Source organism: Pristiophorus japonicus, chromosome 19, assembly GCF_044704955.1.
Source record: "Pristiophorus japonicus isolate sPriJap1 chromosome 19, sPriJap1.hap1, whole genome shotgun sequence".
Taxonomy (NCBI): Eukaryota; Metazoa; Chordata; class Chondrichthyes; family Pristiophoridae; genus Pristiophorus; species Pristiophorus japonicus.
The window spans coordinates 70,276,301-70,294,479 of record NC_091995.1 but is presented as its reverse complement, the minus strand read 5'-3'; the positions used below and the strand labels follow the sequence as shown (position 1 = coordinate 70,294,479).

Here is an 18,179-nt window from a genome sequence, read left to right as displayed (position 1 = left end):
ACTCTCAGTCCCCTTTACTCTCTATATAACACACTCTCAATCTCTGTTACTCTCTATATAACACTCTCAGTCCCTTTACTCTCTATATAACACTCTCAATCTCTGTTACTCTCCATATAACACACTCTCAATCTCTGTTACTCTCTATATAACACACTCTCAATCTCTGTTACTCTCTATATAACACTCTCAGTCCCCTTTACTCTCTATATAACACACTCTCAATCTCTGTTACTCTCTATATAACACACTCTCAATCGCTGTTACTCTCTATATAACACACTCTCAATCTCTGTTACTCTCTATATAACACACTCTCAATCGCTGTTACTCTCTATATAACACACTCTCAATCTCTGTTACTCCCTATATAACACACTCAGTCCCTGTTACTCTCTATGTAACACACTCTCAGTCCCCTTTACTCTCTATGTAACACACTCTCAATCTCTGTTACTCTCTGTATAACACTCTCAGTCCCCTTTACTCTCTATATAACACACTCTCAATCTCTGTTACTCTCTATATAACACTCTCAATCTGTTACTCTCTATATAATACACTCTCAATCTCTGTTACTCTCTATATAACACACTCAGTCCCTGTTACTCTCTATGTAACACACTCTCAGTCCCCTTTACTCTCTATGTAACACACTCTCAGTCCCTGTTACTCTCTATGTAACACACTCTCAGTCCCCTTTACTCTCTATATAACACACTCTCAATCTCTGTTACTCTCTATATAACACTCTCAGTCCCCTTTACTCTCTATATAACACACTCTCAATCTCTGTTACTCTCTATATAACACACTCTCAGTCCCCTTTACTCTCTATGTAACACACTCACAATCTCTGTTACTCTCTATATAACACACTCTCAGCCCCAGCAACTCTCTATATAACACACTCTCACCCTCTATACACAGCACTGATGTCCGTACTGACACAGGGACTGACCGTGTGGAGTCTGTGCCACTGTTGAAGGTTACACTCACCATGTATGCATTGTCACTGTCTGCTGGCTCTGCAGCCTGCCCTGCTGCGGAAGCTTGCTGCGATTCAGAGGCCGTCTGCACCTGGAAAACAAGGAGCCCTGATGTAAAAGGTCATTTCAGACTGACGCATTTGTGTGCTGACCCTTTTAACAGAGCTCCACGTTTGTGGCTGAATAGAACAAATAACCCATAATGAATATGGAGAAAGTCAGCATCAGTCATTCATTTTAGCAACTGACCCACTGTCTCGAGGCTGCAAGTGGTGAGTGGCTAGACTCCCCTCACAGTCTCTAACACCTCTCCTTGAACATGTTGATCACAACATGCAACCCATCCCTTGGTGTGTTTATTAACAGGTATGCAGCAAGCCCAGAGCTGACCGCACACATATTGAGGAGGTCTCTTCCATTTCGTGCTGGATTCAGATGCGGGGAAAATGTTTTGCTATCGTTGCTCTCACTTAATTCTGATTGAGCATAAATTCAGATCGTGAGAAATATTAAACAGGGATCGAACAGGACTGATTTTGTTCATTGTTTCCGTTCATTATAGAAACCAATTGGAGAATTCACCCTTCGACCTTCTCTGTGGACACGTCCTGCTGAGTGCCCAGACAACCTATACTTGGCCAGTTGCGGGTACATCCACTTGAGCATATCCTCATAGGCAGTCCCTCGAAGCGAGGATGACTTGTTTCCACGCCAAAAAGGGATGAGTTCACAGGTGTTTCAATGAAGGACCTAATATTCCGGATCCCGAACTACATCCTGAAGGGTGGAAGATGACTGTGCGTGGATTTTTTCAACGTGGGATGGCCGTTGCACACCAGCCACCACATGGGCTTGACAGAGCTAGGTCTTGGTCCAGTGGCAAGGATTAACCAAGACGACTGGAGACCAGCTCTGCTGCACGGACCTAGTGCGCACACATATCACAGTGTGGGCTGGGCCCGTGCTGCCCCTGGGCCCTCGCCTCTAGTGGGCCCCGAACTCTCGCCTCTCCTGGGCCCCGATCATGTCCCTCTACATACTCTCGCTGCTCCTTCGCCCCGACCTCGCCGCTCCTGCTGTACCTGCCTGCGCTCCAATCACCGACCTGGACCTTGATGACATCTCTCTTTCGCTGCCGTTGCCCTCCTGCACCAGCTCGCGCTGTACCTCGCCACAAGCGGCGGCCCTGGGCAGCATTGAGCACAGAATCCAGCCTGGCACTCCCATTGCAGGCACTGTCGGAGGTGCCGTCTTTCGGCTCAGATGTGAAACCAGGTGCCCCTGAGGTGGATGTAAAAGATCCCAGGGCACTACAATCTCTCGCCGCTCCGTCGCCCTGACGTTGCCGCAGGGATGAGTTATCCCCAGTGTCCTGGCCAATATGTATTCCTCAACCAACATCACTAAAAACAGATTATCTGCAGTTTGCGGGAGCTTGCTGTGCACAAATTGGCTGCCATATTTCTTACATTACAACAGTGGCTGCACTTGAAAAAATAACGTCATTGGCTGTGAAGTGATTAGGGGTGTCCGGTGGTCCAGCGCTATATAAATGTAAATGCTTGGGTCTATATGGTCTATTGTGTGTATATTCACTGCACTGTCCACATGTTGGCGTGTCAGTGGTATTCTAGACTCCAGACCTGTGATGATGGGGACCTCTGGTATAAGCGGTACTCTGGTATCGAGCCTTGTACTTACCTGGTCAGAGGCAGACAGCTGCCGAGAGTCTGGATGGGCAGTTTTCATCAGATGAGATTTACACCGGTTACAGATCTGAAATAGAAAGAATGTGATGAGATTTGTGATTGGGTCTGTGCCCTAAATACCCAGGAAAAGCAAAAAGGACCACCAGGTTGGCCACACGGCCCGCCCTGTGTGCAGTTTGGTAGTTACGGCACTTTATCTTGTTAATCGCAAAGTCCCACCATCCCTCCACATCCCTCACTAACATTCGTTCTTTTCAAACCTCAATAGATCCTGAAACTATGATGTACTGGAGCATTGTCAGACCCCTGGGGCCTCCCTGTGCCTCAGCAAAATCAACATTCTCATCCTTCTTCCAAACCCCTCCATCAACTCACCCGCCCCTACCTTGAGAATTTCTTCGAGCCGTACACCTCAAATCGACCCTCTGCTCCTCTAACACAACGACAATTCCTATTGCCCAATCCCGCTAACACTGGGATAATCCCTGTCTCCCAATCCCTCAAACACTTGGATAATTCTGTCTACCAGTCTCTCCGACACTGGGATAATTCTGTCTCCCAGTCCCTTTAACACTGGGAGAATCCTGTCTCACAATCTCTCTAACACTGGGTTAATCCCTATTTCCCAATCCCTCTAACACTGGGGTAATCCTGTCTCCCAATCCCTCTAACACTGGGATATTCCTTGTATCGCAATCCCTAACAGTGGGATAATCCTTGACTCCCAATCCCTCTAACACGGGGATAATCCTCTCTCGCAATCCCTCTAAAACTGGGATAATCCCTGTCTCCCAATCCCTCTAACACTGGGATATTCCTTGTATCCCAATCCCTCTAACACTGGGATAATCCCTGTCTCCCAATCCCTCTAACACAGGGATATTTCTCGTATCCCAATCCCTCTAACATTGGGATAATCCCTGTCTCCCAATCCCTCTAACACTGGGACATTCCTTGTATCCCAATCCCTCTAACACTGGGATAATCCCTGTCTCCCAATCCCTCTAACACTGGGATATTCTTTGTATCCCAATCCCTCTAACACTGGGATAATCCCTGTCTCCCAGTACCTCCAACACTGGGATAGTCCTGAGTCCAAATCCCTCTAACGCTGGGATGATCCTCCCACCCAATCTCTCTAACACTGGGATAATCCGCTCTTCGAATCTCTCTAACACTGGGATAATCCGCTCTTCCAATCTCTCTAATGGTGGGATAATCCTCTCTCCCAATCCCTCTAACACTGGGATAATCCTCTCTCCCAATCACTCTAACACCGGGATAATCCCTGTCTCCATATTCCTCTAACACTGGGAAAACACCTGTCTCCCAATCCCTCTAACACTGGGATAATCCTGTCTCCCAATTCCTCTAACACTGGGATAATCCTGTCTCCCAGTACCTCCAACACTGGGGTATTCCCTGTCTCCCAATCCCTCTAACACTGGGATAATCCTGTCTCCCAGTACCTCCAACACTGGAGTATTCCCTGTCTCTCAATCCCTATAACACTGGGATAAACCCTGACTCCCAATCCCTCTAAAACAGGGATAATCATGTCTCCCAATTCCTCTAACACTGGGATAATCCCTGTCTCCCAATCCCTCTAACACTGGGATAATCCTGTCTCCCAATCCCTCTAACACTGGAATGATCCCTGTCTCCCAATCCCTCTAACGCTGGGATAATCCCTGTCTCCCAATCCCTCTAACGCTGGGATAATCCCTGTCTCCCAATCCCTCTAACACTGGGATAATCCTGTCTCCCAATCCCTCTAACACTGGAATAATCCCTGTCTCCCAATCCCTCTAACACTGGAATAATCCCTGAATCCCAATTCCTCTAACACTGGGATAATCCCTGTCGCCCAATCCCTCTAACACTGGGATAATCCTGTCTCCCAATCCCTCTAACACTGGAATAATCCCTGTCTCCCAATCCTTCTAACGCTGGGATAATCCCTGTCTCAAAATCCCTCTAACACTGGGATAATCCTGTCTCCCAATCCCCCGAACACTGGGATAATCCCTGTCTCCCAATCCCTCTAACACTGGAATAATCCCTGTCTCACAATCCTTCTAACACTGGGATAATCCTGTTTCCAAATCCCTCTAACACTGGGATAATCCTGTCTCCCAATCCCCCGAACACTGGGATAATCCCTGTCTCCCAATCCCTCTAACACTGGAATAATCCCTGTCTCCCAATCCTTCTAACACTGGGATAATCCTGTCTCCAAATTCCTCTAACACTGGGATAATCCTGTCTCCCAATCCCTCTAACACTGGGATAATCCTGTCCCGCAATCCTGCTAACACGGGGATAATCCGTGTCTCCCAATCACTCTAACACTGGGATAATCCGCTCTTCCAATCTCTCCAATAGTGGGATAATCCTCTCTCCCAATCCCTCTAACACTGGGATAATCCTCTCTCCCAATTCCTCTAACACTGGGATAATCCTGTCTCCCAGTACCTCCAACACTGGGGTATTCCATGTCTCTCAATCCCTATAACACTGGGATAAACCCTGACTCCCAATCCCTCTAAAACTGGGATAATCATGTCTCCCAAATCCTCTAACACTGGAATAATCCCTGTCTCCCAATCCCTCTAACGCTGGGATAATCTCTGTCTCCCAATCCCTCTAACACTGGGATAATCCTGTCTCCCAATCCCTCTAACACTGGGATATTCTTTGTATCCCAATCCCTCTAACACTGGGATAATCCCTGTCTCCCAGTACCTCCAACACTGGGATAGTCCTGAGTCCAAATCCCTCTAACGCTGGGATGATCCTCCCTCCCAATCTCTCTAACACTGGGATAATCCGCTCTTCCAATCTCTCTAACACTGGGATAATCCGCTCTTCCAATCTCTCTAATAGTGGGATAATCCTCTCTCCCAATCCCTCTAACACTGGGATAATCCTCTCTCCCAATCACTCTAACACCGGGATAATCCCTGTCTCCATATTCCTCTAACACTGGGAAAACCCCTGTCTCCCAATCCCTCTAACACTGGGATAATCCTTTCTCCCAATTCCTCTAACACTGGGATAATCCTGTCTCCCAGTACCTCCAACACTGGGGTATTCCCTGTCTCCCAATCCCTCTAACACTGGGATAATCCTGTCTCCCAGTACCTCCAACACTGGGGTATTCCCTGTCTCTCAATCTCTATAACACTGGGATAAACCCTGACTCCCAATCCCTCTAAAACTGGGATAATCATGTCTCCCAATTCCTCTAACACTGGAATAATCCCTGTCTCCCAATCCCTCTAACACTGGGATAATCCTGTCTCCCAATCCCTCTAACACTGGAATAATCCCTGTCTCCCAATCCCTCTAACACTGGAATAATCCCTGTCTCCCAATTCCTCTAACACTGGGATAATCCTGTCTCCCAATCCCTCTAACACTGGGATAATCCTGTCTCCCAATCCTGCTAACAAGGGGATAATCCCTGTCGCCCAATCACTCTAACACTGGGATAATCCGCTCTTCCAATCTCTCTAATAGTGGGATAATCATCTCTCCCAATCCCTCTAACACTGGAATAATTCTGTCTCCCAATTCCTCTAACACTGGGATAATCCTGTCTCCCAGTACCTCCAACACTGGGGTATTCCCTGTCTCTCAATCCCTATAACACTGGGATAAACCCTGACTCCCAATCCCTCTAAAACTGGGATAATCATGTCTCCCAATCCCTCTAACACTGGAATAATCCCTGTCTCCCAATCCCTCTAACGCTGGGATAATCCCTGTCTCCCAATCCCTCTAACGCTGGGATAATCCCTGTCTCCCAATCACTCTAACACTGGGATAATCCTGTCTCCCAATCCCTCTAACACTGGAATAATCCCTGTCTCCCAATCCCTCTAACACTGGAATAATCCCTGTCTCCCAATTCCTCTAACACTGGGATAATCCCTGTCTCCCAATCCCTCTAACACTGGGATAATCCTGTCTCCCAATCCCTCTAACACTGGAATAAACCCTGTCTCCCAATCCTTCTAACGCTGGGATAATCCCTGTCTCAAAATCCCTCTAACACTGGGATAATCCTGTCTCCCAATCCCCCGAACACTAGGATAATCCCTGTCTCCCAATCCCTCTAACACTGGAATAATCCCTGTCTCCCAATCCTTCTAACACTGGGATAATCCTGTCTCCAAATTCCTTTAACACTGGGATAATCCTGTCTCCCAATCCCTCTAACACTGGGATAATCCTGTCTCCCAATCCTGCTAACAAGGGGATAATCCCTGTCTCCCAATCACTCTAACACTGGGATAATCCGCTCTTCCAATCTCTCTAATAGTGGGATAATCCTCTCTCCCAATCCCTCTAACACTGGGATAATCCTCTCTCCCAATTCCTCTAACACTGGGATAATCCTGTCTCCCAGTACCTCCAACACTGGGGTATTCCATGTCTCTCAATCCCTATAACACTGGGATAAACCCTGACTCCCAATCCCTCTAAAACTGGGATAATCATGTCTCCCAATTACTCTAACACTGGAATAATCCCTGTCTCCCAATCCCTCTAACGCTGGGATAATCTCTGTCTCCCAATCCCTCTAACACTGGGATAATCCTGTCTCCCAATCCCTCTAACACTGGGATATTCTTTGTATCCCAATCCCTCTAACACTGGGATAATCCCTGTCTCCCAGTACCTCCAACACTGGGATAGTCCTGAGTCCAAATCCCTCTAACGCTGGGATGATCCTCCCTCCCAATCTCTCTAACACTGGGATAATCCATTCTTCCAATCTCTCTAACACTGGGATAATCCGCTCTTCCAATCTCTCTAATAGTGGGATAATCCTCTCTCCCAATCCCTCAAACACTGGGATAATCCTGTCTCCCAATTCCTCTAACACTGGGATAATCCTGTCTCCCAGTACCTCCAACACTGGGGTATTCCCTGTCTCCCAATCCCTCTAACACTGGGATAATCCTGTCTCCCAGTACCTCCAACACTGGGTTATTCCCTGTCTCTCAATCCCTATAACACTGGGATAATCCCTGACTCCCAATCCCTCTAAAACTGGGATAATCATGTCTCCCAATTCCTCTAACACTGGGATAATCCCTGTCTCCCAATCCCTCTAACACTGGGATAATCCTGTCTCCCAATCGCTCTAACACTGGAATAATCCCTGTCTCGCAATCCCTCTAACGCTGGGATAATCCCTGGCTCCCAATCCTTCTAACGCTGGGATAATCCCTGTCTCAAAATCCCTCTAACACTGGGATAATCCTGTCTCCCAATCCCCGAACACTGGGATAATCCCTGTCTCCCAATCCCTCTAACACTGGAATAATCCCTGTCTCCCAATCCTTCTAACACTGGGATAATCCTGTCTCCAAATTCCTCTAACACTGGGATAATCCTGTCTCCCAATCCCTCTAACACTGGGATAATCCTGTCTCCCAATCCTGCTAACACGGGGATAATCCCTGTCTCCCAATCACTCTAACACTGGGATAATCCGCTCTTCCAATCTCTCCAATAGTGGGATAATCCCCTCTCCCAATCCCTCTAACATTGAGATAATCCTGTCTCCCAATTCCTCTAACACTGGGATAATCCTGTCTCCCAGTACCTCCAACACTGGGGTATTCCATGTCTCTCAATCACTATAACACTGGGATAAACCCTGACTCCCAATCCCTCTAAAACTGGGATAATCATGTCTCCCAATTCCTCTAACACTGGAATAATCCCTGTCTCCCAATCTCTCTAACGCTGGGATAATCTCTGTCTCCCAATCCCTCTAACACTGGGATAATCCTGTCTCCCAATCCCTCTAACACTGGGATATTCTTTGTATCCCAATCCCTCCAACACTGGGATAATCCCTGTCTCCCAGTACCTCCAACACTGGGATAGTCCTGAGTCCAAATCCCTCTAACGCTGGGATGATTCTCCCTCCCAATCTCTCTAACACTGGGATAATCCGCTCTTCCTATCTCTCTAACACTGGGATAATCCTCTCTCCCAATCCCTCTAACACTGGGATAATCCTCTCTCCCAATCACTCTAACACCAGGATAATCCCTGTCTCCATATTCCTCTAACACTGGGAAAACCCCTGTCTCCCAATCCCTCTAACACTGGGATAATCCTGTCTCCCAATTCCTCCAACACTGGGATAATCCTGTCTCCCAGTACCTCCAACACTGGGGTATTCCCTGTCTCCCAATCCCTCTAACACTGGGATAATCCTGTCTCCCAGTACCTCCAACACTGGGGTATTCCCTGTCTCTCAATCCCTATAACACTGGGATAAACCCTGACTCCCAATCCCTCTAAAACTGGGATAATCATGTCTCCCAATTCCTCTAACACTGGGATAATGCCTGTCTCCCAATCCCTCTAACACTGTGATAATCCTGTCTCCCAATCCCTCTAACACTGGAATAATCCCTGTATCCCAAACCCTCTAACGCTGGGATAATCCCTGTCTCCCAATCCCTCTAACGCTGGGATAATCCCTGTCTCCCAATCCCTCTAACACTGGGATAATCCTGTCTCCCAATCTCTCTAACACTGGGATAATCCTGTCTCCCAATCCCTCTAACACTGGAATAATCCCTGTCTCCAAATCCCTCTAACACTGGAATAATCCCTGAATCCCAATTCCTCTAACACTGGGATAATCCCTATCTCCCAATCCCTCTAACACTGGGATAATCCTGTCTCCCAATCCCTCTAACACTGGAATAAACCCTGTCTCCCAATCCTTCTGACGCTGGGATAATCCCTGTCTCAAAATCCCTCTAACACTGGGATAATCCTGTCTCCCAATCCCCCGAACACTGGGATAATCCCTGTCTCCCAATCCCTCTAACACTGTGATAATCCTGTCTCCCAATCCCTCTAACACTGGAATAAACCCTGTCTCCCAATCCTTCTAATGCTGGGATAATCCCTGTCTCAAAATCCCCCGAACACTGGGATAATCCCTGTCTCCCAATCCCTCTAACACTGGAATAATCCCTGTCTCCCAATCCTTCTAACACTGGGATAATCCTGTCTCGAAATTCCTCTAACACTGGGATAATCCTGTCTCCCAGTACCTCCAACACTGGGGTATTCCCTGTCTCCCAATTCCTCTAACACTGGGATAATCCTGTCTTCCAGTACCTCCAACACTGGGGTATTCCCTGTCTCCCAATCCCTATAACACTGGGATAAACCCTGACTCCCAATCCCTCTAAAACTGGGATAATCATGTCTCCCAATTCCTCTAACACTGGGATAATCCCTGTCTCCCAATCCCTCTAACACTGGGATAATCCTGTCTCCCAATCCCTCTAACACTGGAATAATCCCTGTCTCCCAATCCCTCTAACGCTGGGATAATCCCTGTCTCCCAATCCTTCTAACGCTGGGATAATCCCTGTCTCAAAATCCCTCTAACACTGGGATAATCCTGTCTTCCAATCCCCCGAACACTGGGATAATCCCTGTCTCCCAATCCCTCTAACACTGGAATAATCCCTGTCTCCCAATCCTTCTAACACTGGGATAATCCTGTCTCCAAATTCCTCTAACACTGGGATAATCCTGTCTCCCAATCCCTCTAACACTGGGATAATCCTGTCTCCCAATCCTGCTAACACGGGGATAATCCCTGTCTCCCAATCACTCTAACACTGGGATAATCCGCTCTTCCAATCTCTCCAATAGTGGGATAATCCTCTCTCCCAATCCCTCTAACACTGGGATAATCCTCTCTCCCAATTCCTCTAACACTGGGATAATCCTGTCTCCCAGTACCTCCAACACTGGGGTATTCCATGTCTCTCAATCCCTATAACACTGGGATAAACCCTGACTCCCAATCCCTCTAAAACTGGGATAATCATGTCTCCCAATTCCTCTAACACTGGAATAATCCCTGTCTCCCAATCCCTCTAACACTGGGATAATCTCTGTCTCCCAATCCCTCTAACACTGGGATAATCCTGTCTCCCAATCACTCTAACACTGGGATATTCTTTGTATCCCAATCCCTCTAACACTGGGATAATCCCTGTCTCCCAGTACCTCCAACACTGGGATAGTCCTGAGTCCAAATCCCTCTAACGCTAGGATGATCCTCCCTCCCAATCTCTCTAACACTGGGATAATCCGCTCTTCCAATCTCTCTAACACTGGGATAATCCGCTCTTCCAATCTCTCTAATAGTGGGATAATCCTCTCTCCAAATCCCTCTAACACTGGGATAATCCTCTCTCCCAATCAATCTAACACCAGGATAATCCCTGTCTCCATATTCCTCTAACACTGGGAAAACCCCTGTCTCCCAATCCCTCTAACACTGGGATAATCCTGTCTCCCAATTCCTCTAACACTGGGATAATCCTGTCTCCCAGTACCTCCAACACTGGGGTATTCCCTGTCTCCCAATCCCTCTAACACTGGGATAATCCTGTCTCCCAATCCCTCTAACACTGGGATAATCCTGTCTCCCAATCCCTCTAACACTGGAATAATCCCTGTCTCCCAATCCCTCTAACACTGGAATAATCCCTGAATCCCAATCCCTCTAACACTGGAATAATCCCTGTCTCCCAATCCTTCTAACACTGGGATAATCCTGTCTCCAAATTCCTCTAACACTGGGATAATCCTGTCTCCCAATCCCTCTAACGCTGGGATAATCCTGTCTCCCAATCCTGCTAACACGGGGATAATCCCTGTCTCCCAATCACTCTAACACTGGGATAATCCGCTCTTCCAATCTCTCTAATAGTGGGATAATCCTCTCTCCCAATCCCTCTAACACTGGGATAATCCTCTCTCCCAATTCCTCTAACACTGGGATAATCCTGTCTCCCAGTACCTCCAACACTGGGGTATTCCATGTCTCTCAATCCCTATAACACTGGGATAAACCCTTACTCCCAATCACTCTAAAACTGAGATAATCATGTCTCCCAATTCCTCGAACACTGGGATAATCTCTGTCTCCCAATCCCTCTAACACTGGGATAATCCTGTCTCCCAATCCCTCTAACACTGGAATAATCCCTGAATCCCAATCCCTCTAACACTGGAATAATCCCTGTCTCCCAATCCTTCTAACACTGGGATAATCCTGTCTCCAAATTCCTCTAACACTGGGATAATCCTGTCTCCCAATCCCTCTAACGCTGGGATAATCCTGTCTCCCAATCCTGCTAACACGGGGATAATCCCTGTCTCCCAATCACTCTAACACTGGGATAATCCGCTCTTCCAATCTCTCTAATAGTGGGATAATCCTCTCTCCCAATCCCTCTAACACTGGGATAATCCTCTCTCCCAATTCCTCTAACACTGGGATAATCCTGTCTCCCAGTACCTCCAACACTGGGGTATTCCATGTCTCTCAATCCCTATAACACTGGGATAAACCCTTACTCCCAATCACTCTAAAACTGAGATAATCATGTCTCCCAATTCCTCGAACACTGGGATAATCTCTGTCTCCCAATCCCTCTAACACTGGGATAATCCTGTCTCCCAATCCCTCTAACACTGGGATATTCTTTGTATCCCAATCCCTCTAACACTGGGATAATCCCTGTCTCCCAGTACCTCCAACACTGGGATAGTCCTGAGTCCAAATCCCTCTAACGCTGGGATGATCCTCCCTCCCAATCTCTCTAACACTGGGATAATCCGCTCTTCCAATCTCTCTAATAGTGGGATAATCCTCTCTCCCAATCCCTCTAACACTGGGATAATCCTCTCTCCCAATCACTCTAACACCGGGATAATCCCTGTCTCCATATTCCTCTAACACTGGGAAAACCCCTGTCTCCCAATCCCTCTAACACTGGGATAATCCTGTCTCCCAGTAACTCCAACACTGGGGTATTCCCTGTCTCCCAATCCCTTTAACACTGGGATAATCCTGTCTCCCAGTACCTCCAACACTGGAATAATCCCTGTCTCCCAATCCCTCTAACACTGGAATAATCCCTGAATCCCAATTCCTCTAACACTGGGATAATCCCTGTCTCCCAATCCCTCTAACACTGGGATAATCCTGTCTCCCAATCCCTCTAAAACTGGAATAATCCCTGTCTCCCAATCCTTCTAACGCTGGGATAATCCCTGTCTCAAAATCCCTCTAACACTGGGATAATCCTGTCTCCCAATTCCTCTAACACTGGGATAATCCTGTCTCCCAGTACCTCCAACACTGGGGTATTCCATGTCTCTCAATCCCTATAACACTGGGATAAACCCTGACTCCCAATCCCTCTAAAACTGAGATAATGATGTCTCCCAATTCCTCGAACACTGGAATAATCCCTGTCTCCCAATCCCTCCAACGCTGGGATAATCTCTGTCTCCCAATCCCTCTAACACTGGGATAATCCTGTCTCCCAATCCCTCTAACACTGGGATATTCTTTGTATCCCAATCCCTCTAACACTGGGATAATCCCTGTCTCCCAGTACCTCCAACACTGGGATAGTCCTGAGTCCAAATCCCTCTAACGCTGGGATGATCCTCCCTCCCAATCTCTCTAACACTGGGATAATCCGCTCTTCCAATCTCTCTAATAGTGGGATAATCCTCTCTCCCAATCCCTCTAACACTGGGATAATCCTCTCTCCCAATCACTCTAACACCGGGATAATCCCTGTCTCCATATTCCTCTAACACTGGGAAAACCCCTGTCTCCCAATCCCTCTAACACTGGGATAATCCTGTCTCCCAGTAACTCCAACACTGGGGTATTCCCTGTCTCCCAATCCCTCTAACACTGGGATAATCCTGTCTCCCAATCCCTGTAACACTGGAATAATCCCTGTCTCCCAATCCCTCTAACACTGGAATAATCCCTGAATCCCAATTCCTCTAACACTGGGATAATCCCTGTCTCCCAATCCCTCTATCACTGGGATAATCCTGTCTCCCAATCCCTCTAACACTGGAATAATCCCTGTCTCCCAATCCTTCTAACGCTGGGATAATCCCTGTCTCAAAATCCCTCTAACACTGGGATAATCCTGTCTCCCAATTCCTCTAACACTGGGATACTCCTGTGTCCCAGTACCTCCAACACTGGGGTATTCCATGTCTCTCAATCCCTATAACACTGGGATATACCCTGACTCCCAATCCCTCTAAAACTGAGATAATCATGTCTCCCGATTCCTCGAACACTGGAATAATCCCTGTCTCCCAATCCCTCCAACGCTGGGATAATCTCTGTCTCCCAATCCCTCTAACACTGGGATAATCCTGTCTCCCAATCCCTCTAACACTGGGATAATCCTGTCTCCCAGTACCTCCAACACTGGGATCGTCCTGAGTCCAAATCCCTCTAACGCTGGGATGATCCTCCCTCCCAATCTCTCTAACACTGGGATAATCCGCTCTTCCAATTTCTCTAACACTGGGATAATCCGCTCTTCCAATCTCTCTAATAGTGGGATAATCCTCTCTCCCAATCCCTCTAACACTGGGATAATCCTCTCTCCCAATCACTCTAACACCGGGATAATCCCTGTCTCCATATTCCTCTAACACTGGGAAAACCCCTGTCTCCCAATCCCTCTAACACTGGGATAATCCTGTCTCCCAATTCCTCTAACACTGGGATAATCCTGTCTCCCAGTACCTCCAACACTGGGGTATTCCCTGTCTCCCAATCCCTCTAACACTGGGATAATCCTTTCTCCCAGCACCTCCAACACTGGGGTATTCCCTGTCTCTCAATTCCTATAACACTGGGATAAACCCTGACTCCCAATTCCTCTAACACTGGGATAATCCCTGTCTCCCAATCCCTCTAACACTGGGATAATCCTGTCTCCCAATCCCTCTAACACTGGAATAATCCCTGTCTCCCAATCCCTCTAACGCTGGGATAATCCCTGTCTCCCAATCCCTCTAACACTGGGATAATCCTGTCTCCCAATCCCTCTAACACTGGAATAATCCCTGTCTCCCAATCCCTCTAACACTGGAATAATCCCTGAATCCCAATTCCTCTAACACTGGAATAATCCTGTCTCCAAATTCCTCTAACACTGGGATAATCCTGTCTCCCAATCCCTCTAACACTGGGATAATCCTGTCTCCCAATCCTGCTAAGACGGGGATAATCCCTGTCTCCCAATCACTCTAACACTGGGATAATCCGCTCTTCCAATCTCTCCAATAGTGGGATAATCCTCTCTCCCAATCCCTCTAACACTGGGATAATCCTCTCTCCCAATTCCTCTAACACTGGGATAATCCTGTCTCCCAGTACCTCCAACACTGGGGTATTCCATGTCTCTCAATCCCTATAACACTGGGATAAACCCTGACTCCCAATCCCTCTAAAACTGGGATAATCATGTCTCCCAATTCCGCTAACACTGGAATAATCCCTGTCTCCCAATCCCTCTAACGCTGGGATAATCTCTGTCTCCCAATCCCTCTAACACTGGGATAATCCTGTCTCCCAATCCCTCTAACACTGGGATATTCTTTGTATCCCAATCCCTCTAACACTGGGATAATCCCTGTCTCCCAGTACCTCCAACACTGGGATAGTCCTGAGTCCAAATCCCTCTAACGCTGGGATGATCCTCCCTCCCAATCTCTCTAACACTGGGATAATCTGCTCTTCCAATCTCTCTAACACTGGGATAATCCGCTCTTCCAATCTCTCTAATAGTGGGATAATCCTCTCTCCCAATCCCTCTAACACTGGGATAATCCTCTCTCCCAATCACTCTAACACCGGGATAATCCCTGTCTCCATATTCCTCTAACACTGGGAAAACCCCTGTCTCCCAATCCCTCTAACACTGGGATAATCCTGTCTCCCAATTCCTCTAACACTGGGATAATCCTGTCTCCCAGTACCTCCAACACTGGGGTATTCCCTGTCTCCCAATCCCTCTAACACTGGGATAATCCTGTCTCCCAGTACCTCCAACACTGGGGTATTCCCTGTCTCTCAATCCCTATAACACTGGGATAAACCCTGACTCCCAATTCCTCTAACACTGGGATAATCCCTGTCTCCCAATCCCTCTAACACTGGGATAATCCTGTCTCCCAGTCCCTCTAACACTGGAATAATCCCTGTCTCCCAATCCCTCTAACGCTGGGATAATCCCTGTCTCCCAATCCCTCTAACGCTGGGATAATCCCTGTCTCCCAATCCCTCTAACACTGGGATAATCCTGTCTCCCAATCCCTCTAACACTGGAATAATCCCTGTCTCCCAATCCCTCTAACACTGGAATAATCCCTGAATCCCAATTCCTCTAACACTGGGATAATCCCTGTCTCCCAATCCCTCTAACACTGGGATAATCCTGTCGCCCAATCCCTCTAACACTGGAATAATCCCTGTCTCCCAATCCTTCTAACGCTGGGATAATCCCTGTCTCAAAATCCCTCTAACACTGGGATAATCCTGTCTCCCAATCCCCCGAACACTGGGATAATCCCTGTCTCCCAATCCCTCTAACACTGGAATAATCCCTGTCTCCCAATCCTTCTAACACTGGGATAATCCTGTCTCCAAATCCCTCCAACACTGGGATAATCCTGTCTCCCAATCCCCCGAACACTGGGATAATCCCTGTCTCCCAATCCCTCTAACACTGGAATAATCCCTGTCTCCCAATCCTTCTAACACTGGGATAATCCTGTCTCCAAATTCCTCTAACACTGGGATAATCCTGTCTCCCAATCCCTCTAACACTGGGATAATCCTGTCTCCCAATCCTGCTAACACGGGGATAATCCCTGTCTCCCAATCACTCTAACACTGGGATAATCCGCTCTTCCAATCTCTCCAATAGTGGGATAATCCTCTCTCCCAATCCCTCTAACACTGGGATAATCCTCTCTCCCAATTCCTCTAACACTGGGATAATCCTGTCTCCCAGTACCTCCAACACTGGGGTATTCCCTGTCTCTCAATCCCTATAACACTGGGATAAACCCTGACTCCCAATCCATCTAAAACTGGGATAATCATGCCTCCCAATTCCTCTAACACTGGGATAATCCCTGTCTCCAAATCCCTCTAACACTGGGATAATCCTGTCTCCCAATCCCTCTAACACTGGAATAATCCCTGTCTCCCAATCCCTCTAACTCTGGAATAATCCCTGAATCCCAATTCCTCTAACACTGGGATAATCCCTGTCTCCCAATCCCTCTAACACTGGGATAATCCTGTCTCCCAATCCCTCTAACACTGGGATAATCCCTGTCTCCCAATCCCTCTAACACTGGGATAATCCTGTCTCCCAATCCCTCTAACACTGGGATATTCTTTGTATCCCAATCCCTCTAACACTGGGATAATCCCTGTCTCCCAGTACCTCCAACACTGGGATAGTCCTGAGTCCAAATCCCTCTAACGCTGGGATGATCCTCCCTCCCAATCTCTCTAACACTGGGATAATCCGCTCTTCCAATCTCTCTAACACTGGGATAATCCGCTCTTCCAATCTCTCTAATAGTGGGATAATCCTCTCTCCCAATCCCTCTAACACTGGGATAATCCTCTCTCCCAATCACTCTAACACCGGGATAATCCCTGTCTCCATATTCCTCTAACACTGGGAAAACCCCTGTCTCCCAATCCCTCTAACACTGGGATAATCCTGTCTCCCAATTCCTCTAACACTGGGATAATCCTGTCTCCCAGTACCTCCAACACTGGGGTATTCCCTGTCTCCCAATCCCTCTAACACTGGGATAATCCTGTCTCCCAGTACCTCCAACACTGGGGTATTCCCTGTCTCTCAATCCCTATAACACTGGGATAAACCCTGACTCCCAATTCCTCTAACACTGGGATAATCCCTGTCTCCCAATCCCTCTAACACTGGGATAATCCTGTCTCCCAATCCCTCTAACACTGGAATAATCCCTGTCTCCCAATCCCTCTAACGCTGGGATAATCCCTGTCTCCCAATCCCTCTAACGCTGGGATAATCCCTGTCTCCCAATCCCTCTAACACTGGGATAATCCTGTCTCCCAATCCCTCTAACACTGGAATAATCCCTGTCTCCCAATCCCTCTAACACTGGAATAATCCCTGAATCCCAATTCCTCTAACACTGGGATAATCCCTGTCTCCCAATCCCTCTAACACTGGGATAATCCTGTCGCCCAATCCCTCTAACACTGGAATAATCCCTGTCTCCCAATCCTTCTAACGCTGGGATAATCCCTGTCTCAAAATCCCTCTAACACTGGGATAATCCTGTCTCCCAATCCCCCGAACACTGGGATAATCCCTGTCTCCCAATCCCTCTAACACTGGAATAATCCCTGTCTCCCAATCCTTCTAACACTGGGATAATCCTGTCTCCAAATCCCTCCAACACTGGGATAATCCTGTCTCCCAATCTCCTGAACACTGGGATAATCCCTGTCTCCCAATCCCTCTAACACTGGAATAATCCCTGTCTCCCAATCCTTCTAACACTG

General features: G+C 47.6%; 1 protein-coding gene across 1 annotated transcript in view; it reads right to left on the bottom strand.

Annotated features, from left to right (window-relative positions):
* nfam1 (NFAT activating protein with ITAM motif 1) overlaps window positions 1–18,179 on the bottom strand; it is a 63,859-nt gene that overhangs the window by 9,548 nt on the left and 36,132 nt on the right. Inside the window, exons 4-5 of the mRNA XM_070862304.1 lie at window positions 2,691–2,765; window positions 1,000–1,080 (exon numbers count right to left, since the gene is read on the bottom strand). Coding sequence (XP_070718405.1) covers window positions 1,000–1,080; window positions 2,691–2,765 — 156 coding nt within the window. The remainder of the gene's footprint in view (window positions 1–999; window positions 1,081–2,690; window positions 2,766–18,179) is intronic.